General features: G+C 51.6%; 8 protein-coding genes across 8 annotated transcripts; 2 read left to right on the forward strand and 6 right to left on the reverse strand.

Annotated features, from left to right (window-relative positions):
* Positions 1-332: 332 nt before the first annotated feature.
* PFLUO_LOCUS895 (uncharacterized protein) lies at positions 333-806 on the forward strand (the record flags this gene model as incomplete). The annotated part of the gene is made up of 4 exons (XM_073786788.1): positions 333-413; positions 469-574; positions 634-714; positions 772-806. The coding sequence occupies 4 exons, from the start codon at positions 333-335 to the stop codon at positions 804-806; spliced, it is 303 nt and encodes a 100-aa protein (XP_073634990.1).
* Positions 807-6492: 5686 nt separating this feature from the next.
* PFLUO_LOCUS896 (uncharacterized protein) lies at positions 6493-7775 on the reverse strand (the record flags this gene model as incomplete). The annotated part of the gene is made up of 4 exons (XM_073786799.1): positions 6493-6913; positions 6967-7346; positions 7415-7522; positions 7605-7775. The coding sequence occupies 4 exons, from the start codon at positions 7773-7775 to the stop codon at positions 6493-6495; spliced, it is 1080 nt and encodes a 359-aa protein (XP_073634991.1).
* Positions 7776-10512: 2737 nt separating this feature from the next.
* On the forward strand, positions 10513-11451 carry PFLUO_LOCUS897 (uncharacterized protein; the record flags this gene model as incomplete). Its single annotated transcript, XM_073786810.1, has 1 exon — positions 10513-11451. One exon carries the CDS (start codon positions 10513-10515, stop codon positions 11449-11451), a length of 939 nt encoding a protein of 312 aa, XP_073634992.1.
* Positions 11452-11566: 115 nt separating this feature from the next.
* PFLUO_LOCUS898 (Protein kinase alk2) lies at positions 11567-13123 on the reverse strand (the record flags this gene model as incomplete). The annotated part of the gene is made up of 1 exon (XM_073786821.1): positions 11567-13123. The coding sequence occupies one exon, from the start codon at positions 13121-13123 to the stop codon at positions 11567-11569; it is 1557 nt and encodes a 518-aa protein (XP_073634993.1).
* Positions 13124-13415: 292 nt separating this feature from the next.
* On the reverse strand, positions 13416-15218 carry PFLUO_LOCUS899 (uncharacterized protein; the record flags this gene model as incomplete). The annotated part of the gene is made up of 3 exons (XM_073786832.1): positions 13416-14676; positions 14723-14940; positions 14994-15218. The coding sequence occupies 3 exons, from the start codon at positions 15216-15218 to the stop codon at positions 13416-13418; spliced, it is 1704 nt and encodes a 567-aa protein (XP_073634994.1).
* Positions 15219-16347: 1129 nt separating this feature from the next.
* PFLUO_LOCUS900 (uncharacterized protein) lies at positions 16348-17946 on the reverse strand (the record flags this gene model as incomplete). Its single annotated transcript, XM_073786843.1, has 1 exon — positions 16348-17946. The coding sequence occupies one exon, from the start codon at positions 17944-17946 to the stop codon at positions 16348-16350; it is 1599 nt and encodes a 532-aa protein (XP_073634995.1).
* A 621-nt stretch (positions 17947-18567) lies between these two features.
* On the reverse strand, positions 18568-21829 carry PFLUO_LOCUS901 (glycine decarboxylase subunit P; the record flags this gene model as incomplete). The annotated part of the gene is made up of 2 exons (XM_073786854.1): positions 18568-18623; positions 18685-21829. The coding sequence occupies 2 exons, from the start codon at positions 21827-21829 to the stop codon at positions 18568-18570; spliced, it is 3201 nt and encodes a 1066-aa protein (XP_073634996.1).
* Positions 21830-22494: 665 nt separating this feature from the next.
* Positions 22495-24304, reverse strand: PFLUO_LOCUS902 (uncharacterized protein; the record flags this gene model as incomplete). Its single annotated transcript, XM_073786865.1, has 8 exons — positions 22495-22960; positions 23012-23229; positions 23284-23429; positions 23484-23601; positions 23657-23791; positions 23842-23881; positions 23945-24165; positions 24299-24304. 8 exons carry the CDS (start codon positions 24302-24304, stop codon positions 22495-22497), a joined length of 1350 nt encoding a protein of 449 aa, XP_073634997.1.
* Between the last annotated feature and the right edge of the window lie 275 nt (positions 24305-24579).

A 24579-nucleotide genomic window follows, 5' to 3' on the forward strand; every position in this document is an offset into this window, starting at 1 on the left:
CAAGACCCGAGCTTTTGCTGCCCCTCATTTGTTGTTGGTGCACACCCTCGCCGCCATCGCCCACTTACAACCTTGTGGGGGGACCCGCCTCGCTGTAAACATCGATCTGAAGGGGAGAGTTCAAAGCATACATACGGTGAAAGTAAGAGTAGTCAATTTATGAAAAGAGCTTTTACGTGCGCATGCTCGAGCGTGTTTATTTGAATCGAAACGCAAATATGCAACTTCCCCGCAAACATGCGATGACGTTATGGCCCATCCAGTAGTCTTGCTAAGCAGAACCTCAACTCTACCCGAGACATATCCGGTCGAATCCTCTAGGAATCAACACCATGCCCAAAGCTATAGCAAAAATAGACGGTGTCGCTCTTGCCGAGTCGGATGCCTGGGAGACAGTGGAAGGAAATGTCTACGTATGCCTACATGGCCACCTTGATGCGGAAGCTTCGCTGACTCGGTGCTCTGAAGTTCCCCCCTTCGGCTTTAATCCACAGACCGTCGTTCCTCAAATCCGATACAAAAACCTATTGTCCTTGGAAGGGCGAAGCGGAGTACTACAACGTTAAGATTGGGGGTATGCAAGTTTCTTGGAGAACCCTAGGACATCGTCGGGCTGATAGAATGAGCTTGCAGACAAGGAAGTCAAGGATGCTGCATGGTATTACGCTGATCCTTATGAGAAGGCTCAGAATATCAAGGATCATGTGGCATTTTGTAAGCATTTCCTTCATATTTTGATGGGTTGCTGACCGATCGCATTTAATCCACCAGACAAGACTAAGGTGGACGTGACAGTCCAAGAATGAATCGTTTGCGTATGCATTGTACCCAGGTACAAAGGTCTTGATGTATCTGAATTGCGATTTCAAGATATCGATTGATGCATCGACCGTTTCACTGCCCTTGTCCATCCCCCTCGCTTCCCGATTTCTCATAAGGTTCATCGTAAACTTCTGCCTCCATAGGTCTGCCCTTGATAGTAAGTTGCTGAATTGGCAGAAAAACAAATAGTAGGCGACACCATTCCGTGTCGCTGCTATTCCGAAATGCATGAGCTGTCCCTCTTTGTACACTGACATCTCCCCGGTACATGTGCCGATCTGCACCAGAATCCAGAATCAAATCAACCTCGCCTTCCAGTACAACGCCGTAGTCTAGGCTTACGGTTCGATGCATTGGCGTCACCTTTCCCGGACGGAGATCGATTAGCCGAAAGACTGTTCCCTGGCCCGTGGTAAGCCCAGGCGGCTGGTGAAGAAATTCATCGTACATAGCTACATCAGCTTCATCATCGATCGATGCGGGAACACTGGTTGTTGCGTAGAGGAGAGCGATCTCGCCATCTTCGCCAGCTGGTTTGGATGGGATATAATCGGGAATCTGGGAATGGGAGACAAACACTGCTTCGCCGTCGGTACTGTGGGTGGTTATATAGCGGTGGATGTAAGGGAGGTCGTTGTCCTTGTGAGGGGGCATTGCGAATTGACCGAAATGGCATTTGGAATCTATGAGTTGTTGGTAGACACATGTGAGTGAAATAAATTTAAGGCCATAAATAAAAATGCTCTTGTTTCTTTCTCGGTATCGCCAGAAGTCACATCATGATGGCATCATTTGGTTTCCGGATGAGATACTTTGGATAATTTTCTGACGACATGATGGAATAATTATTTGCAATTCAACCAATATTGACAACCTTTTTTATCGACTATCTAATCCTCATAGTAGTACTGACAGTAAATATACCGAAAATCTTCAGTGATATGCCTTTTACAAGACATAATCGTCGGCGAGTGCGTAAAATGAATGGTCAAGTACCACTCAGAATGACGTGGACGCATGGTTTAAACCTTTCAATACCATGGTCTTTTTATAAAGGTGCCACTACCAAGGTGAGCTAGCTTGCTCGATATGGCCGAAGTCATCTATATATACTATCTATTAACGAGGGATGTCTATATAAGAAGAACGATATAACAGCTTATTCACGTGGCATAGTTGCGTTGGTCAACTCGTTCAAAAGATCTGTCCAATCGGGTGTACCGAATCCAACCTGAGCACCTTCTTCCAACATCTCAGACCAAATATCCTCGAGATGCATTGAGGCTGCTTCAGAACCTTCTCCAACACCCAGAATTGGCTGCGAGTATTCATTCTGGACCGGTTGGTCTGAAAATTCTTTCCTGGGGCCTGCAAGTGTCACCTGTTGTCCTTCAGGAACAGGGGCAATCTGAGCCGAAATCGGTGAAGGCTCCGATTGAAAAGCGCCGGATACCGGTCTTTTTTGCAGCTTCCAATGCCTTTGTAGAATGACCATCATGGCATTGATACCTTCCCTCGCAATGGAAGAGGATTTCTGAGCTCGGTCTAACGTTCGACAAGCGTCAAGTACTTCTTGCTTTCTTTTTTCTGCTAGGATATCATCCCAGTTGAAGCACACATCTATCAGCAAAATAACGGCTGCCATGAAAACGTGATGCATGACTGACCACACTACTGAGCTATGTGGGGTAAATCGAGGCTCTTCTTCATCCATGATCCGCTTTACCTCCAGCACTTTTCGCGCAGACTGAAGGCACACGACATGCGAATAGGAATATCTGGGGTCTTTTGAACCTCGAACAAAATACTGGCGATGCAAACGACAGAGTCGAGAATGATACCCTTGCTGTAGTAGAGCCCTTTGACAGGCAATGGTCGGCCGCTCTCGATAGAGAGAAATATATTCGCGTCGAGAGAACTGATCAAAACGAAAAAAGTCCGGGACTTCACCGTATGCTTGCTGGATTCTGCGATCAAGCTCAATGATTTTGTCGTAGGGTACATCTTGCCCGTGGAAATGTTCGGATGCCGTCTCATCCACAATTTGACGGCACACAACAGCTAGTTTCAGTCTTTGTAGGGTGTAGGACATGGAAGTTGGCGTGCAAAGAGGCACTCCGCTGTCGTATTGCTCGATATCGTTATCGTCGACATTCAATGGCTCTCGAACGTTCATGTGATGCAAATGAATAGTGTATGTCCACTCCTGGGGTCCACTAAGAAAGCCTAGCAGCCTGTAGTGGCTGTGTTAGTTTTAAAACAATAGTTTTTGTTCGAGAAACATACCACTCATATGAGACTAGATCCCACCAGAGTCGTCGCTTTAGTTCAACGTCCACTTTGTCGAATCCAGTTATTCTACGTTCTTCCATAACCCGAGGCGAGTCCAGAAGATGCAGTCCAAGGCTTTTTGCCTGGCTGACCAATGTTCCATGCACAAATAAGGCACTGACGGACGGGTTTAGGCTCATCCTGGGTAAATGATGGCCAAGGACCATTGCTGCTTGCAGACCCTCGACAGTTGGATATGCAATTTGATTGCTTTGTATCAATGCAGCACCAGTCAAAAAAGAAAGCTCCTGACTGCAAACTTCTACATATTCCGAGGATTCGATCGACAGCTGGAAGAAAGTGGATGTGGAAATGATGCCAAAAATCAGCGCTATGTGATTCAAATCGATTGGCTCATTACGAGATAAATTTTCGTAGATATCCTCGATAAATCGTTCCACACGAGCAGGGATTATCAAATGGTATAGATAATCGAGAAAATCGCAGTAGTACCGAAACAGACTTATCGTCTCCGTTTTTGGCGGCAAATAAGAGGGCAAATGAATGGTTGACGACTTTTCTCGGGACGCAAGATGACCGTTGTAGATAAAAGCCAGTAACGTGCTGGATATTCCATTATGCCGTTGTGATTGAAGGCAATTGTCAATATGACGTTGTTGAGAGGGTTCTTCTCTTAAGGTCGGTGGAAGAGCAATCGGTACACGGTGGCCCATGACAATATTCTCAAGCCACTCTGCAGTAATCAGAGGTTCATTCACAGCCTGATCCCGGGAAGTGGAGTCTTGGCTTGTCTGAGGTGGCAGAGACACCACATTATTGTTTGGAGAAGGCCTGGTGGTTCGCACCCTAGGCTTGACGAAAGGAATCGTTACCCGTGGTTCATAGCTGCACGCTAGTCCACGCGCTGAGCAGCTACTACACGGAAGTTGCCGGTCACATTTCAACTTTTTCTTCCGGCATGATTCGCAAGAGACCGGGTCCTGTCTAGACTGTCTTTTAGGAGCTGCTGGCGAAGGGACATCGGTCCTTGATTTTCGTTTCATGATTTCAAGCAGGTAACATGGGGATTTTCGAAAGCTTCTAGATGTGCGACCAGACAAAGAGTCCACGTCAAAGATCCGAATCGAGTCTCAGAGCCGCAAGGAGAGCATTCCTGAGTTCATGGGAAGTGCCCGGACGGTCCGCGGATACTCCGGCCGAGGCACTTGTGATTGGCCTAACCTGTAAAGGTGGGTCTCATTTACTACGGAGCCAGAATACTTCGGAGTCTCCGTAAGACTCGGAGGCTAACAGCTTTTTTTTGTTTTTGTTTACGTTCATTCGAATATAAATATGGGGCATAGTCCGCTACATTCAGCTTTATGAAGATTTGAAACCCCTATCAACGGACTGCAGAACCCTTTCCATGATATTGCGGCGTGAATGTTTGTTTCATCGTCGAACGACGTAAATCTGCCAAAATGTCGACCGAAGACAAACATCCGAGCGAATATACGTACGTAATTTCGCTAACCCTGACACTGCTGTTATAATCACAAGCTGACAGTACTTTATCTTAGCTCGCGAGCATGGCTTGTTATCTTCGGAGCTTTCACGAGTCTTTTTTGCACCGTGGGCTTTTTGAACTCATTCGGAATCTTTGAAGAGTACTATGCGACAGCCCAACTTGCTCACAAATCATCATCAACTGTTGCTTGGATAGGAGCTCTATCTATCTTTTTCTTATTTGCAATTTCGGTTGGATCGGGAGCTATGCTTGATATTTTCGGTCCGGGGGTAAGTCGCTCAATATTTACGATGAACAAAAACTTATCAGAAATCACGAGGTTGGCAGATTATGCTATATATAGGAGCAATTGGTACCGTCTTCGCAGTAATGATGGCTTCTCTTTGCAAAGAATTCTATCAATTCCTGCTTGCTCAAGGTATTCTCCTGGGAATTAGCATGGCACTGGTGACCTGGCCCATGTTGGCTCTGGTAGGGCAGTATATCAAGCGCAAACGTGCTACAGCCATGGGAATTGTCATTGCCGGATCATCACTGGGTGGGGTGGTCTGGCCGATAGCCATTGACAGACTACTTCAAGACCCTCACATCCGCTTTCCGTGGACCATGCGCATCGTCGGGTTTATCATGCTCCCGTGCTTGCTGTTCTCTTGCATTGTAGCAAGACCTCCTGCAAAACCAGAAAATAATTGCATGGAGCAAGGAAAAGAACACGAGAGCGTCGAATCCCAGACAGAGGAGAAGGATCCTAAACCAGATCATAAGACAGCAGCATTGATACTATTCAAGCAGCGACCCCTACAACTGTTGTGCGTGGCTATGTTTATCACGTACTTTGGCATGTTTTCCCCATTCTTCTACGCTACATCGTATGCAGTGCACAAAGGATTTTCCGAGAGTCTATCTTTCTACACGGTATCGATCATAAACGGCGCTTCGTTCTTTGGTCGCATCCTCCCGGGAATTTTGGCCGACAAGTACGGTAAGTTCAATTGCTGCATTGTGGCATCGCTTTCTTCTGGAATTGTTGCGCTGTGTTGGACACAGGTGAATTCTGTGGCTGGTTTGGTGGTCTGGTCGGCCGCATATGGATTTTCGTCAGGGGTGAGACAATTTCAATTATCTCATTTCAATTCGAAACACTGACAAAAAGAGATAGGCCATTCTTTCACTTCAGCAAGCTTGTGCCGCCCAGGTAGCGACTCCCGATACAATTGGTTTGGCAATTGGGAGCGTTGTCGGTTCCACAGCACTGTCGTACGTAATGCCTTTTCTATTTGACTACTGATCAAACCAAACTAATATGCGTTGCTCAGGGCCATGGCTGGCGTTCCTATAAGCGGTGCACTTGCTGGAAAATACGGCTACCTTTCGCTGTCTCTGTATTCAGGGGTATCATTAATACTGGGCGGCGTGCTTTTAATAGCATCTCGTCTGGCCCAAGATAGACGTCTTCAAGCTATAATTTAACATGAGCGTTTTAAGGTTGTCGAGTTTAATTTTTGGTGGTTCCCAATGTAGACTTGCCTTTCAAATACAGTTAGATGAATCTCTAATTTGAGGCGGGTGCATTGAAGGGAACCTATTTTGCATCAAATGATTTTCGCTGTCCTTAAAACCTTTGGGGAGTTGCAGAGCCCTAGGGGCGCTGGGCAGAGCGTCTTAGTGGGGATGCGTGACATTCATATGTGCTTTCCGAAGATGGAAGCCATGCCACGAAAGAAATTACTGTACAACTATTGTACAATTTTTCCACAGATCATAGAAAAGTTCATAAATCAATCTAACATATTCCGCTGTATCAGAATAAATTTACCAATGCACAAATTCACGCCGGGTCCATGCCTCCTAACTGGGTATATTCCTGTGTTTCATGCTCTTGATCCTTCCGGAGATAAATCCCGTAATGCCATAGAGTCGTCAATCTCATCATTCAAACGATAGAACTGTCCTTCTGGACTGAGAGAGTTACGGATCCGTGGCCGACCAGCTAGGTTCAATGAAACATTCCCTCCAAAGTGCGTTGTCGGGCCGTCTGGATCAGGGATGGGAGCTTCTATACGCTTTTTGTTCGGCTGACTGCCCGAGGATACTGGATCCTTGTTGTATTGCGAATTTTGCAAGCGGAAGACTGAAATGATGAGTGGTCCCAGGGTCGGAAGGCAGGCAGCGATAATGGAACAACAGGACTCGACGCTGGTCCAGAGGGAGACGCGAGCGACGCCATAACTGGGATCTGACATGTCAAACCCGGGGAAGCAGCTGAGGCGGACAACAGAGATGACACAAACACTGCATGACAAAGGTTAGCAGGTATAATTAAAGAAAAACAAGAAGAAGCATACAAAGTACCCATGCCAAAGGCACCCGAGATCAAAATCTTTTTTTTCTGCGAGAGTTGTAATGACCAGACCATCGGCACGCTGAGCGCAACTACCATGATATCCGTTATCATATTGAAGCTCCCATTCGCAATTCCGAATTTGCGCATGTCGATGCAAGTCTTGTTTTTTATTGACGTGTCCCAGAGTGCCTTCAGCGGAATACAGGTAAACATAGTAGCAAAGAAACACGATATCCACCAAGCAATCACGATGCCGCCTGTAATATAGGCAGCAATGCGGAACCGGGCATGGACCCCGAACACACGGTAGTATAGGAGTAATACCGAGACTTTCGTGACAGTCTGCGTAAGGAAGTAGACTTGTTGGAAAGCAATGAGGTTCTGAAACATTGATAGAAAATTAGCTTTTGTTATCAATTGAAAGAAAGCAGCTCATCGTTGAGGATTACCTTCGCGGTTTCGACGCGCTGCCACGGAGTAAGGGCTTGGATATGATGGCCCGCATCCAGGTATTTGGCTGCGTAGAGGATGCCGATGGTGAGCGAAAGCTCGCAGACCTGGTTCACCAAATGTTAGACAAGTCCATGAGATATGAACCTCCGCCCAATTGCGATGCTACAGCGACAAAAGCAATCATACCATGGCTGCAAAAATAGTCCAGTCATCCCACCAGAAATCAACCTTGGCGTAGACCCTTGATGCGACGCGCAAAAGCACGGCAATGAAGGCGAGCACGGTCATTACGATCACCGCGGGGAATGTGCCCCCTGAGTCGTTCTGCGCCAGATAGGCTGGCGTCAGAGCAGCCATGGTAGGGATGGCGTGGAGAACAGATGCAGGGCGAATTACATTCTGGTCTGGGAATATTCGCCAGTCGAAAGGAAGAAAAGAGGCAAAAAAAAAAAAACAGATTATAAAAGCTAGGTCAATAATAACGATATGGAGGGTAGTATCATTTGTTATGTAGGGTCGCTAGCATGACTTCATAGCGAACTAGTCACCAACAAATTACCTAGAGCAGCGTTCTTAAAGGCGCGCTCGAAAGGAACAAATCGGTGCGGCGGGACACAGCACGCGCGGTTACTGGGTAAGAGGGGAGTTACAGTTCTAGCCTTTTCCGTTCTTGGAAAAGGAGGTGTCCGGTTAACAAACGCGCTCCACCTCGTGGGATTTCTTCGCCCGCCCCATCTTGTAAGGGGGACTGTTCAGCAGGATATTCGATCCCGATTTCTGCTTCAGGCTAATGGCAATCGACAAGCCCCCTCGTGGCCGACGCTTGAACCCCAGAGTCCATAACCCTAGGTAAGAATTTGTGAAAATCCTCGTCCCGAGGCTGTGGTTCACTGTCTCCTAGATCTTGCCACATGGCGGTTGTTGGCAAAATACTCCGAAGGGGTGCTTAGCAAAAGGCGTGGGTGGATTTGCCCCTCTGTAGCTCCCAATGATTAGCAACACGTAATCTCCGAGGCACTTTTACTGAGTGTGGATTCAACTCACAAGACAGACTGCTAGTAGTTAACATAGTTCTTTACAGCGGCCCAAGCCATATTTAGCATGTTTTACCTTGACTGGGACGAGCCATGGTTGTGGCTTAAAGCTTGGCAGAGTAGAACGCCGGTTACTGGCCTTTGTCGAAAATAAGGGCCTTGTAATGCCGGTGTTCCCCGCGCATGGCCATGGTTTGCTCGACTTCCATGGCACAAAACGCAGAATCAATGCTCAAATGATTGGCGGAGCTACTTTCGGCCCCCTACATACTGTGCGAACACTGTACAGTAGTGGGGGCCGGCATGGTCATTGGTGAAGAATGGCGTTGAAGAAGGCTTGAACTAGGATTACTGTAGGCCGAAGCATGCATTCAGACTCGTAAACATTGGCAGTGGCTATCTGCTCCAATATTTATTGAGTCATTACGCACAAAAATGCGGAGAAGTAGACAGATCTTTGTTTCGTCCGCTGCTGGCTAGTGCATCTGGCCCTGATAATAAGCTACTGTTGTCAGTAGAGTTTTCTAGATACAACCAGAGTCTGGTTATACATAGTAGTAAATATGATGTCAAAAAATAGACTCTACCTGGTAGAATCTTTCGTCATTTTGCGCTATCAAGCTATCCAGATATGGCCCATGAAATCAATTTGAGTATATTCTATCCCAATGGCCCACTTGGGTCTATTCAGAAAGCCTCGGCTTTACGATTGACTTCGAAATAATTTATTAAACTAGTTATCGAATGCAGTTCGCCTGCTATCAACGATCTAATTAAATGTGTCTGCTGGACCCATGGCGCCAATGATGGTCTAGTCTTAGCCGGACGCGATTCCCTTATATGTCGCCTCAATAAACTGGTCTAGAGGCATGTCTATAGCGCGTTTGTTCCCCTCTTCCGATGTCTGCAGTGGCTTCGACGAGCAGCACGTGCTCATATTGGAATGATATCTTGTTTTGAGTTTAGATGAGATGTGGTATGGGAGTGGTTGTGTTTAATTTGTTTTCTCTGTGTTGCATTGAACAGCACATATTCTTACACTCCATCCCAGATGCCCTAACTCCATACTGTTTGCAGCTCTGCAGCGAAGAATACAAGCTAGGTATCGGCCAATGGATGATACGTATTGCCTGTGCACCCCATTGAGCGTCGAAATGGTATCCCAAAATGGTTTAACGTGTGTCAACCCCGGACCACTTACAGTGGCACCGCAAAAGTCTGAGACCCCCATCCCTGACCGCCCTGCTTCACCGCCTATACCGCTTTCTCAAATTAGCCTACGTAGAACGCGTCGCCCATAGTAGCATGTTTAAGAGAATCTCCCAGAGAGTATGCCGGCCGCATCGTGTATAGGCTATATCGATTCTAATGTTAGTTTAATTTGATTAACTTGGAGTTTTTAGAACGGCAGAAGACAGCGGGCAGAAAATAGGCGGTCGGAGGCCTAAGACTTGCGGTGCCACTATAATAATAGTCGGCCATAACGCTAAGTTAGTTATCGCATCTTCAATCTCCGATCATCTCTCTCTCACAGTCGCAAGCTCATGGTATTTCGCGGAAAGCCGTCGAAGGCGTGCGAGAGATGTCGGATCCGGCGCATTAAGGTAAGCGCAGACATATTTCCACAGAACAGAAGTAGTTGAACATTGGAACAGTGCGATTTCCGCCCAGAGGCATGTAGCTCGTGTCGCCGGGCCAATGTTGTCTGTCATGGCTATCGCGACACGCAGCAGCTTCGCATCCACGATGAAACCAAATCCATCCAGCGCAGGGTATTTCTGCCACGGTCACTGCAGCAGCCGATCGAGACACAGGCGCGCGACGCATTCTTCGCCCACTATGTCACGCCCGTCCCACGCGGCTGGGATTTCGTCGTGGGCTTCTCCATCACTACCCCGTCTTATCTACTTTCCAGTCTGGATGCTGTGAGCCTAGCATATCTGGCCTACCTACAGCGCTCACCGTCAATCTTGGATCAGGCCAGGTCAGAATACTCGACGGCACTGCGCTTAATGAATAAGGCGCTTCTGCCATCTTCAAGTGCAGCGTCCAAGCATAGCATGCTAACGGGCTCTATGCTATTAGATCTCTTTGAAAAGATCACGCATTCTGGACCCAGTACAGTGGAGTTTTGGCGCAGCCATATTGATGGGTCGCTGGCCCTGATCCAGGCTTTGGGCTTGGATCATTTTCGGGACTATCCATCCTTGCGCATCCTGTCTCGGCTTGTTACCAACAGCATTATCTCGTGCGTGGGAAGCGCGACTGCTGTACCGCAGCAGCTGATTGAAGTGCGCGCATACCTTACTAGTCAGATGAGCCAACAAGACCCCAAGTGGAAGCAATCTACTATCATGATCGAATTTGCAGCCTTTCGCGAGGCACTCCGAAAATCGCTTTGGACTTTACCCGAGTACATCCTCGTTGCCCAAGATATTGACCAGAGGCTTTTGGATCTGTCCCAGAATATGCCAGAGGGTTGGAAGCCCGAGGTACACGTCCTAGACTTGTCCTCCGAGTTCCCCAATCGCCTGCTATTCTACCGAGATCGCCACGTCACCCAGATGATGAATACTCTACGGCTAGTCCGAATTGTTCTGAATGAATTTCTTCTAGAAAGTTATCAGAAACAAGATGATGTTGACAGTCGACTTTTCGACGAGCCAGCCATCCAAACAATCACATCATCAATCGATGACATTTGTGCCAGTGTTCCTCAATATGTGCGCTGCCAATGTCAATTCCCCACAAAGCCTCAGCAGCATTCACCAACCCATACTATTGACTGTCATCGGCTTCTTTTCCCACTCTATGTCGCTGGACGATCGGAATGGGCTTCTCTGAAGCAAAGAGCCTGGGTAAAACAGCAACTGCGTCATATTCACGCCCACTATGGTGTTTACAACGCGTCAGTCTTGGTGCAACTATTGGAGTCCCAAACGAATATCGATCCGTGGAACATATTTGCCATGTTGGGTAGCTATGGGTTGGCTGCGTGAGGGACAGATGCAAAATACAAGATAACATTATAAAACCACTTCATTCGCTGAAAGTCTAATATTTGCAATTCCATATACACATAATGGCCAGAGACCGAATACAAATTTTCATGACCTAGATCCCATCCGACGCATATAGCTTGACAGGCACACCCAGATCATGCATCATCGTCAAATTCGATTGCTTGATAGGCTCCTGGCGAGGGTGCGGATCCGCATTCTCAATGGAGTCAAAGTGCTGCATGAGACGGACTACTGTGTAACTGGCTTCCGTGAGGGCGTACTGTTGGCCAAGGCAAATGCGTGGCCCTCCGTTGAAGGGCAGATACTCCCATCCGTGCTTAGCGTTCTCCTCCCAGCGCTCCGGGCGGAAGAGGCGCGCGTCGGCGCCCCAGAAATCGGTGCGGCGGTGCATCGCGTAGACGTTATACATGACCATGGTACCCTTCTTGATATAAATGGGAGACCGCTGGTCGGGTCCACCTCCGACGGGAAGGGAGGTATCCTTGGTTGCGACGCGGAAGTTGGCGGGCACGGGGGGTTGGAGACGGAGAGTTTCGTTCAGTACATATCGCAGATAGGGGATATCCTTCAGCTTCGTTTGGGTGATTTCCGCCCGAGCATTCTTGCTATCACCAAACGCATCAACTATCTCGCGGCGGAGACGATTCCAGACGTTCGGGTGGCGTGCCAGATAGAAGAAAACAGAGCTCAGCAAACTGGCGGTGGTATCGCGACCGGCAAGCAAGATATTGAGCATGTTATCGCGAAGCATCTTTGGGTTATCGGTCTGAGCAGCTAGCGCCTCGAGGAAAATGTAACGGCCATTAGGATCTTTCGATTCCGGATGACGCTTGGACTCAAGGGCGATGTTGACATAGTGGTCGACGACCTCGTGCACTTTGCGAGTAGCATCGCGGAACTCCTTGGGGTTGACGACCCAGTACAGACCTTGAGCACGCGTGCGGGCGGAGAGCCAATCTTGCGCGGTATTGAATGCCTCCGCAAAACCTGCGGCGTTGCCGACAGAGTATTTCTCCAGAACGCTAGTGGTCTGGCCCGGCGGAGACATGCAGCCAACCGGTTCACCGAACAGGAAGTGGGTGGCTGAGTCGAGAGTCAACAGGAAGAACAGGCGTTGGATGTCGAAACTGCTCCGATCTTTCGGGATCAGGTCGATGAGGTTGGTAATGTGGTCATCCAGCAGGGCTAGATCTGCGACCTGATCTCTTGTAAACTGCGGTCGTAGCAGTCCACGGGCATGCGTCCACCCGGGACCATCGAGCGTAAAAATGCCGTCTCCGAGGAAGGGATAGAACTGCTCGTGGCGAGTCCCCAGACTAAAGTCCTGGAATTGAGTCGCTAGAATCGCCTTGACATTCTCCGGTTCAATGGTCGAGAGCATGGTCCGCGAGAGGAAGCACAGGCGGAACGTGTAACCGTAGACGGAGTACTGGGAGGAGACGTACTCGATCCAGCGCTTCTCGCGCACGGCTTTGGTGAGACGGAGAAAGGCCGGAATCCCCAATAATGAGGTGTCGCCGGGGGTGGCAGGCTTGCAGTGCAGGGCTTTGGCATTCCGGCGGTGATGGTATAATTGGACAAAATAATTGATGATCAGGAAGGCCGCGTACAAGGCGGCGACCAGGGCGACGACGGGGGTGGCCAGCATGGTGAGGTGATACGTGATACCAGATGTGTGTAACCTCGACCCCGGACTGTGCCTAGGCGTCCTAACTATATATTCTTATCCGTTAACATATCGTCACTGCAGATGATGCACCAAGCGGGGAGTGGATCGGGGCCTCGGTTGCGCACGTGAGAACAACTCGCAAGCTGGTCTGAATCGGGTTTAGTTACAAACAAACTATGCACAAATATGTATCGAAGAATCCCCCCGAACTCCGACTGCTGACTGACAGACCCTCTTCAACCCCCCATATCCACTGCTCCAGTTCCCCCGACTAAGCTTCAGTCTCCGCGCTCCTGTTCCGGGGCTCGAAACAGGGTAGCCATTCCTTCAAGGCTCGGTGGAACAGACTCCGCGACGCATTGCCCGGCTCAAAGTTGAGATCAAAGTCAAAGCAGTGCTCCGCGCTAGGCATGATATAGCCAAACAAAGTGTCCTCACCCGTCTTCACATTGCACTGGGGAATATCCGTGGAGAATGTAACTCCCTGTGGGGCCCAGCTTTCCGTGGCGAGGGGGGACAGGGTCCGCCAAGGGTCGAATTGGCCGCCGCTCCAGTACACATTGGACGGGCGAATCGTCCAGCCGCCAGTCCGTTTGTTCAACGCATCCGCCTGGGGCTGTTTCGGGAGAAGACCAGACGCAATGCCGTCCGGGAACTGGCGGTCGCAGGTGTACGACCAGTACTCCAGCGACTGGTACTGGGACAGCAGCGAGTGAGGACCGAGGTTATCGCTCTGGAAGTATCCCCACTCGGAGCAGAACTGCCAAGTCCAACTGATATCATCCGGAGAAGTGGGAGGCGGGTTCAGTACACATGACAGCGGCTGCGTCGTGTTCAGTCCGTCGCAGTTCGTGTTGTAGTTGAAGTTGACCAGCTGCGTAAAGATCGGCCACGAGGCATACCGCATTGCAGCGTACTCATTGCCCCGGCTAGCGGCGAACCCTTCTGGTCCGGCGGTGCGGTTGGTGTCAGGATCGGTTTCTAGCCATTTGCAAAAAGAGCCCAGACTGCCCTCGCCGCCACCCACGCCGTAGGCTTGCCAATAGCCGTAGATGCCCGCCAGCGCTGCGCTGAAGTCGCCATTGTTGTTCTCCTCGGCCCCGGCTCCGAAGAAGGTCGTCTTGATATTTGCAGCCGACGTCTTATCCCTGGATAGCTCTTCGTCGATGTACTCGAGCGCAGCCTTGATATCTTTGGCGCAGTTCTCGTATCCGTACCCAAGCATTCCCGCATAGACCTGGTCGAAATAGGCACTCATGTCGATACGAGCCTCCACCGGCGCCGAAGAAGCGTATGAGGCGAAAATAGTGTCCGGGTATTGGTCGCGCGTAAAGGCTGATCGGATGCCTGAGTAAGAGCCTCCGACCATGACCCAAGGTGTGGTGTTCGGCGACAGCTGCTGGCCGTTGCGAGTAAAGTTCTGGGCAAAGTAGGGGATATCGGCCAGAGCTTGCTCGGTAGTGAGGTATTTGAAATGCTCAGGCGGAGTGCTGTTGTTAACAGGGAATGGCAGAGATTCTCCGTAGTATCTACTGCGGTGTGAGCCCAAGTATCTGAATAGTGGACAGGGGAGCAAACCGATGTTCCCAGACGATGCCCATGCCATTGAATTCCTCCAAAATTTCCGAAAAAAACGTGGTCTTGTTGGCAGCCAGATATGCCATCGCCGAGTTCTCGGCACTTGCTTCGCCTACATCGTACACGAAGATCGGTCCTCCCGGGCGATAGTAGTGCTCGCTGACCCAGTAGCGGTTCTGGTAGGTACCGACAGACTCGTCCTCGTGGTCAATGGGAATCTGCATTGCCATCAGAATATGTTGTTCAAGCTTTGTGCCCTAATTCAACTCACCGTCGTCCATTCCGTAGCAATCTCGTCCCGCGTCCGTCCCATCAACAAGGGCAGATGCACACGCTCACGATTTCCGTATTTCATAAAAAGATCAGGGCTAATACCCAACTGCGAAGCAAGCGATAATTCCTTGCTGAACGAAGTGACAGACAAGCCCAGGCCGGCCACTGTGCCCGACAGCGCCGCCAGAGTCAGAGCCACCAGATTGATGAACGAGGAATGCATAGCTCAAGTCGAGATGATTTCCAGACGATCATTTTGGACGAGAAAATGCTGTATATAAACAAGTTACAAGAGGGGCAAAGCATTCACCGCGTTTCCGAGAACAATTGAGGACAATACTATGAATGTTTGCATTCGTGAAGCTGCTGCGGGCACCCCGAGTGGGCTCGACGATCCTAATCGGGCCACTTAGGCTTGCCAGGCACATCCGAGACAGATCCATTGCGTGCGGCACCGGTGGGTCTACGCCTAGAATCTCGGCGCGTGGCTCTGGCTTCCGATGTAACACCTCACCAGGGTCTGCAGAGAAGAGGCACCTCGAACCATGTCTGTGAGATTGTTCTACGCTCTATTGGTTTCTGCCCGTCGGCCTCCGGCGGCATTGGGTTGCACAGGCAGCCATCTGGATGATCATTATGGGCCATACTCGGGGAATTTAGGAAAACAGCGTTTACAGTCAGTTCAAGCCCGTAGTTTTCATCTGAGATTGAGAATATCTGTTGATGTTTACTCTTTCCGGAACGGGGAGCTGGACAACAAGTTTCCGAAACCAGAAGTATGTCTCGTGCCTTTGTCTTCTCGCTTGTCTAATTGCATGTTCGAGGCGGAGATTAATTTACTATTATCTGACATACAGAACAATGGAACGCCATTAATATTGTTCTTTTGCATATTCCGCCGGCTTTCTAGATCCCGCAATTAAACCGATCCGCAACAAGAGCTGGATAAGTGTTATCGGTGAATCGGTGAACAGGGGTATCGTCATTCTTGGAATCTTCGGCGCCATCAAGGGATGGCGGCTGAGTGCGGCGATCAGCGCTCATTGGAATGCGTTTAACCGGCCGGAAATGTGCAGTGCGCAGCGCAAGACAACCCCAACAAAACTACTGCTCTTAATGAAACGCGTTCCAGGTGGGTGTCCGGGCAATCTAGGCTGCAACGATGGTTCTTGGCCGAACCATGGCTTCATCACTGTCCTGTTCATCTATTATTGAATGTGTGAGCTTCCAGTCCTCTATTACTGATATGAAATGATAGAATAAATATCCAAACAGCCAAAGTCTTCTATAATGCTGTATATATTCATCGAAATCCGAACAAGGCGAAGGTGAAAAGTCGCTAAAGATCAATATCAACCCCGAGAATGCACCAACTTCCCCCCAACCCAGACAGATTTCACGTCGCGATCATCTCCGTTCCAAACCCACTTCTGGATCCTCTCCTCCCAAGTCTCCTTGCCAAAGAGATCGACATTACCGATCGGACCAGGCTGCACCAGGCTCTGACCAGTTCCACGGCTACTCTCCAAAGCGGAGTCGAGGGGGCTCCGATCAGCCTCCTTCACGCCACCTAGTTGGATCAGCTGCGTGTCCCAGATCATACCCTGTTCAAAGCCACCAATATCATCTGCCATATCGACGACAGCTGCGCCGCCGCGTGTAGCAAGGTACAAACTTTCTTCGATGGACAGTTTTTCTCTCCCTTCCGACTTGGGGTGTGAGTTTGTACATGTCTCTGCTTGGAAATCGGCCGTGTGACCCAACAGCCTCGAGGCAAGACAGGCCTGCCGGGCCGCTTCCAGGATACTGGGGCTATAACCCCCACTCACGTCCGTCCCGAGGCCAACAGTCACACCTTCGTCGATATAGGCGCGAACGGGAGCAATGCCGGATCCAAGGGCCGAGTTGGAGGCGGGACAGTGCGAGATCTTGGCGTCCCGCTGACGAACCAGAGCGCGCTCATCTTGGGTGAGGTGGACTGCGTGCGCGAGAATCGTCCGCGGCGTGAGAAGCTTATACTCGTCGTAGACGGCCGCGTAGCTAGCACACTCAGGGAATAGTTCCTTGACAAGCGCAACTTCGTTCTTGTTCTCGGAGATGTGAGTCTGGATGTGCAGTGGTGGGCTATAGGACGCAGCGAGCTTGCCCAGGTCCTCAAGAGCGGGTCGTGAGCAGGTAGGCACGAAGCGCGGCGTCACAATTGGCTTGATGAGACTGCCCTTGGGGTCAAGGGTGTGGATGTACTCGATCGTAGACTTCGTCGCGGAGAGAGAGTCTGCAGCGGATAGATCCTTGTAGTAGGTCGGACAGAAATCCGGATTGTCCATGCATACTCTGCCGATGAAAGCGCGCTGGCCGCGCGTATAACACAGGGCAGCCAAAGCGTTAGTGGCAGGGACATGCACGGTTGCAAAGTATGAGGCGCAGGTCGTGCCGTGGGAGAGCGTGCGCGCAACGACTTGATCGTAGACACGCTGCGCCAAAAGCGGTGCATCTCTGGGGCTGAATTTGCCGTTCTTATGGTCTGATTGAGACCCGAAGCCGGACTCGACCGGGAACGTGTATGTTTCCAGCCAGTCGAGAAGAGTAGATGAGCCGAATAACCCGGCGTTGGGGTATTGAGGCGCATGGATGTGCGTGTCGATGAAACCCGGGAAGAAGAACTCATTCAGGTCATCGCTGGCAGTCACAATTTTCACTTTGGTCTGTTGGGCCGAATGGCCATTGACCTGAGAGTCCACATCCACCCAGCCTTGCTTCTCCATCAATTGCCGAAAGGCATTGTCGTCTATTGCCTGCCAATCGAAATCGGCAATGCGGCCATCAGCAGCAGAAACCCACAACGCACCGGTGTTTCTCAGCAGCACCGGTTTCTGGCCCGCTGGAGGGTTGCGAGACAATTGAATGAACGTGCCACGGTAGACCGTGAAGTCGTAGGGGGATGAAGCCATCGTATAAGCAGTGGGTATATAACAAGTCTAGAAGGATGAGGCTAAATGCAGCTGCAGATCAGGGTCCACTAGCGACAGCATGCAACAATGACAGAAGGATTGTTCTTTTCGGGGCAGTCGGGCAGAGGCAAATATATGTCTTCTCTACCGCTCCCACACTCTTTCCCGAGCGCGAGGGGCGGACTAGAATGTCGATGGACAGAGCAATATCGGTGTGCGGAGTGTCCAGGCTGTTCCTTCTTGATTTGAACGTCGGGTCTGCTAGTTATCTGGGGAGAAAGGCCTTGGGATCACAGGGCGAAGATGATCGATTGTGCCTGGTCTCGGGGATCGGCCGTCTCCGATGGAACAGGATGTTACTGTATTATACGTGGACTACGCTACGATAAGGTTTAATAACCGTAATATATGGTACAAGGGCTGATAAGCCGAGGGGCAATGAAACCCGAACAACGAATAATCGAGGGGACAATACTAGTACGGGAAGTATGTGGATGTTTATGGAAAATAATGTTGAATCCTTTATTCTAATCAAAGCCTAATAACCGTCGTCATCATCAAATAAGAAATGTTGAATCGCGTATACACAGAATTAACAGCGTGGGTATCGTAGATCTTTCTCTATACAGTGTCCTCGACAGGGCCGCAAGTGCAGAACAGGTTCTGGTCACCGAAGGCTATTAAGAAAACGACGTTAGCATATGTAACCAGAAGAAGAGAAAGGGGATAGGAACATACCATCATCAACCCGTGTCACCGACGGCCAGAACTTCTTCTCTAGCAGCAAAGGCAAAGGGTACGCCGCGGCCTCGCGCGTGTACGGGCGGTCCCACTGTGCCGACAGCAGATCGCGCTGGGTGTGCGGTGCCATCTTGAGCAAGTTACCCTCCTTGGGCTGCTCGCCACGCTCAACCTGGGCGATCTCGTGGCGGATGGAGATCAACGCGTCACAGAAGCGGTCGAGCTCGTCCTTGTTCTCGGACTCGGTGGGCTCGATCATCAACGTGTTGGAGACGGGCCAGGACATGGTGGGGGCATGGAAGCCGTAGTCCTGCAGGCGCTTGGCGATATCAATGGCCTCGACCCCGCAGGTCTCCTTGAAGCCGCGCACGTCGAGGATAAACTCGTGTGCACAGCGGCCGTGGTCGTTGGTGTACAGGATCTGGTAGTGGGGCTTCAGGCGCGAGAGGATGTAGTTGGCGTTCAGCAGAGTGATCTTGGTGGCGTGTGTGAGTCCGCGGTCACCCATCATGTTGATGTAGTTGAAGGTGATGGGAAGGATGCTGGCACTGCCCCAGGGAGCGGCGCTGATGGGCGGCGATGAAGTGTCACCACGCTTGGACTGCAGATACTCGCTGGTCGGGTGGGAGGGCAGAAACGGACGCAGATGCTCAGCAACACCGATAGGACCGACACCAGGACCACCACCACCGTGGGGGATACAGAAGGTCTTGTGCAGGTTCAGGTGGCACACATCAGCGCCGATCTCGCCGGGGGAGCAAAGACCGATCTGAGCATTCATGTTGGCGCCGTCCATGTAGACCTGGCCGCCGTTCGCGTGCACCAGCCGACAGGCCTCCTTGACACCGGGCTCGTACACACCAAAGGTGCTGGGGTAGGTGACCATGAACGCGGCCAGTTCGTCCTTGTGCTTCTCGCACTTGGCCTGGAGGTCCGCGAGATCCAGGTTGCCGGTCTTGGTGTCACACTTGACCGTGACAACCCGCATGCCGGCCATGGCGGCACTGGCAGGGTTGGTGCCGTGAGCGGAGACAGGGATCAGGCAGATGTTGCGCTTGGAGTCGCCCTGGGCTTCCTGGTACTTTTTGATGACGCGCAGGCCGGCGAACTCACCCTGCGCACCCGAGTTGGGCTGCACAGTGACCTCGGCCATACCGGTGATGTCAGCCAGCTGCTGCTCCAGATCATCGATCATCTGTGTGTAGCCCTTGGCCACATCGGCAGGCGCAAACGGATGCATCTGTGAGAACTCTGGCCATGAAACAGGGATCATCTCCGTGGTAGCGTTGAGCTTCATGGTGCAAGATCCCAGGGGAATCATCGAGTGGGCCAGAGAAAGATCCTTAGACTCGAGGTGGCGGATGTACCGCAGCATCTCAGTCTCGGAATGGTAGGTGTTGAAAACAGGGTGGGTCAGGTAGGGCGAAGTGCGCTCCAGGCTGGCCGGCACAGGTGCGAGGTCGAGAGTGCCAACCTCGACAGGGCCGAGAGACTTGTGAGCGGCAAAGACACCCAGGACACCCTGGACTTCATCCCGGCCGACAGTCTCATCGAGCGACAGGCCAACCTTGTTGCCGCCCAAGCGACGTAGGAAGATCTTTTGAGCGCGGGCCTCGGCCACGATGGCATCGGCCTCGGCAGCACTGGAGAGTTCAATGGCCAGGGTGTCAAAAACAACACCGGCATCGGTAGCATTGGAGCTAGCGGGAACATTGTATCCCACGGCGACGAGCTTCTCGCGAAGCAGAGTGGTCATGGACATGATGCGCTGAGCGATGGACTTGAGACCAGTGGGACCGTGGTAGATGGCATACATGGATGTCATGTTCGCGAGCAGAGCCTGGGCCGTGCAAATGTTGCTAGTAGCCTTCTCGCGACGAATGTGCTGTTCGCGAGTCTGCAGAGCCAGACGGAGAGCGCGATTGCCAAGGCGGTCCTTGGAAACTCCGACCACACGACCGGGAACCTTGCGCTTGTACTTGTCGGCGCAAGCAAAGAACGCAGCATGGGGGCCACCGAAGCCCATGGGGACACCCAATCGCTGGGCGCTACCGAACGCGATATCAGCGCCGAACTCGCCGGGTGCCTTCAGAACAGTCAAAGCCAGCAGATCCGTAGCCACGCTGAAGGTACCGCCTTGGCCGTGAATAGAATCACTCAGAGACTGGAAATCGAAGATACCACCCTCGGTGTCGGGGTACTGAGCCAGAACACCAATCAGGTGATCCCCCTGCTCCTTGACTAGCTTGAAGTTATCCGCCAGGATGTCACCAACCACCAGGTTGATCCCAAAGCCCTCCGCACGCGACTGCATCACGGCAATGGTCTGCGGATGGCACAGGTGCGAGGCGACGAACGACTTCTCGGCCTTCTTCTGCTTCGAGGCCGGCATGGTGGCAAAGGACATGGTCATGGCCTCGGCGGCGGCGGTCGCCTCATCCAGAACGGAGGCATTGGCAAACGGAAGACCGGTCAGATCGGCGGTCAGAGTTTGGAAATTCAGTAGGGACTCCAGACGGCCCTGGCTGATCTCCGGCTGGTAGGGCGTGTAACTGGTGTACCAAGCCGGGTTCTCGAATACGTTGCGGAGAATGACCGGAGGCACGATGGTCGGATAGTAGCCGGTGCCAATATAGGTCTTGCCGGAGACATCAATGTTCTTGCGGTAGGTGTCCAGCAGCTTGAGCATGTCGGTTTCGCCCAGGCCACCTTGCACGGGGGACCGGTACAGGCTGGCACCGGCGTGGGGCTCGGTGACCGTCAGGTCCTTCTTAGACATTACGTCCGCGGGTAGGACTTGCTTGACGAATTCGTCCAGCGACGCCGCCGGAGGGTCCAGAACGGCCAGCATCTCGCCGGCCGCATCGGGAGACGGGCCAATGTGGCGGCGGGGGAAGGTGTCGAGGGGCTGGAAGATATCCTGGGGGTGCGGGTCGCCATGGGCGGCGACGGTGCTAGTGTACACTCCCCGTCGAGTCGAGGGAGACGGCTGTTGCTGCGCAGAGCTGTGCAGACAGCGGCGGCAGGTGCTGAAGGGCGACAGCGAAGCCGTCCGCAGCGAGACCGGGGAAGGGGCGGCGCGCAGACGCGACCGCAGCACGAGCTGGCGGCCACCGCGCAGGGCAAACCAGGATGCCGCCATGCTGGGAGAGGAGCTAGGATGAGGTCGGAGGAAGAGAGCGGCAGCCAGGAGGGCACTCAACACAGCTCAAGGGGACAAGATAGCGAGAGGAATGAAAAGAAGAAAGATTCCATTTATGATTTGCAGCTCTCTTTTTTTTCTTGTCTTCGTCCCAGTCTTTGTTCCTGGGTTTTTCGTTCGACCTCGGGGCGCGGGGAACGGTATCGGAAAACCAGATAACGGCCTTATCGCACGAATTAACGCTGAGTGATGTTGTTACCATACGGTATTCAATACCCCGACGGGGACTTTCCCGTGGAAAAGCGGCGATTCAAGGGAAACCCGAGTTGTCTGCTCCACTACGAGTTGATGGCTGACTAGGGACTGATGACAATGGCATTCATTTACTATGGAGACCGGAGTCCAGTTGGAAACAACTGTCGGGTGAGCAGATCCGACGGGGTCGGTACCTGGAATTGTCCACATCCATGGATGTCTCGGTGCACGAACTAGACGTGTCAAATGGTATAGCGAAAGTCCGGAGAGCCCTCAATGACCCGCTTTCCTCGATCAGCCTGCCGGTTACAATGCCGAAACCACACGCTCAGCACCAGCACGATCAGAATGATAAGGATGTTACACCTATGCTTCCCAATTAGCACCGCTTGGCTTCCAGCCGGGAACACCTACGCGATAGCTGCCCACATGCCCGGCCGATACTCGGGAGCGTCCTGGTCGCGGAATACTAGACTACTCACAATGCCCCCAATGCCGCCGAGCCCAACCAGCGTGGCGCTGGACAAGGCTCTGGTCCATTGTCCGCGCACATTGTTGGCCTGGTACGCCATGCAGGCGGGAATGTTGGCATTCGCGCCCGCCACGGTGAGGAACACGCCCGCGTAACGCGTGGCATTGCCCTGGGCGAACCCCATCATCGGTAGTCCGATGATACAGATGAGTGCGTTGACAACGAGAATGGCGCCCCGGATGCGGTATTTGTCGCCGACCCAGGCAGTGGCATACATGAGGATGCCCGCCAGGCCATACGGCGGCGCCACGAGACATTCGGATTCCCCCACGCCAAATCCCATGCCGTCACGGAGGATGATAGGCAGAAAGTAGGCGATTGCGTAGGTGACCGTTGTGAGACAACTAAAGAATGTTCAGTTGCGATAGATCGATCGGAGACCAGTTCCTACGTACAAGAAGATCATAGCAAACCCCCAGATCTTGGGATCCAAGACCGGCTTCAAGAACTTGCCGAGTGAGAACGCCTCCAGGTTACCGTCTCGACGGTCCTGGTTGATGCGGCGGATAATGAATGCGCTCTCCTTTTCATTCAGGAACCGCCAGGACTTGGCTGCTCGGTCCGGAAAGTCGACCACGAAAACGAAGCATACCATCCCAATGGCACCCGTGATCTATTCCGTAGTTAGTGGGATGGGTTCTGTTCCACCATCAAGAACCGTACGCACCACGCCCTCTAGGATCAGGATCCAGGACCATCCATTCAGCCCATGAGCGCCGCTCAGTTGCATCAGGCCGAACGCAAGAATACCGGACAGTGACCCCGCGACACACCCAATCAGATAGAAAACAGAGAACCGCTTCTGCACATCATCTGCCAGGACCGTGTCAGAGTCTGTTTCTTCAACTTAAAGACCGCATCACCTACATCGAGTATACCAGCAAGATAACAGGTATACGCAGCCGGGGAAATATCCTGCCTCTAAGACACCGAGCAGCACACGCAGACCAACCAGTTGACCAAAGTTTTTCACAAATCCCGTTCCCTATAGATGATCTTGTCAGCACAATCTCGATAACTCATCGCGAAAGGTTTCTCACGATCATAATGACCGCCCAAGTAATAATGATGGTTGACAAAAAGATCCTCGGCCCAATCTTGCGAATGAGAATTGTCATCGGCGGCTGGAAGATAACGTAGGGCACGAAGAACATGAGGACGACGATGGACTGGCCCTACTGTCAGCCGTGGAAGATCCTGCTCGTACTTAATACAGGTATCTCACATAGCGATTGTCCACATCGAGCTTCAAATCTTCAATCATACTGTCGCGGTCAGAGTAGTCAAAAATCCCATCAGCATCCCCAACGCGCATGGAGCTGTCTTACCCAGCGATGGCGGCCATGCTCAGGTTGGTACGGTCCATCAGCGAGATACAGTATGCCAGACCCGTCATGGTGACCAGTCGACGATCCACACGGCGGATAATTGCCTTTTGCTCTTCGAATGTGAACTCTTCATCTTCCTCACTACTGCTGGGTGAGTGCTGAGCAACGTCCTCGATGCGGTCCACGGAGGGTGGTTTGTCGTCTGGGGCTGACATTCTCTCCTATAGATGAAATAAACCGTAATGGGGTAGAAATGATAATAGGGTGATGGTTTTTGCTTTTTGGAAATAGTGCAACCGACTGCTTCTAACCGCAAATATCAACTATATGTAAATGCAGCCATGACGACCATACATCCATTATATCACTAGGCTACCACTATTACGCTCAGGACTCTCACGCTGTGGAACAGCCGTGTCAGTCTACAATAGCCGACAGGAAGTGGGCAGATGCCTCGGATCATTGGCAAAATACAGTAGTGAGTTGCAGGGGTTGCAGAGCCAAGTTCCCGAAGAAGAGGGGAGGTGGTCAGTCCCCACAATCGATGGCTCTTCCTGCATCGATGTCGCCGGGCAATCTGGGGTTGTTTGGACAAAAAGACGTGGCTCGGATGCTCGCCGCGACGATCTGGGGAG

The sequence above is a fragment of the Penicillium psychrofluorescens genome, assembly GCF_964197705.1.
Source record: "Penicillium psychrofluorescens genome assembly, chromosome: 1".
NCBI classification, from domain to species: Eukaryota; Fungi; Ascomycota; class Eurotiomycetes; order Eurotiales; family Aspergillaceae; genus Penicillium; species Penicillium psychrofluorescens.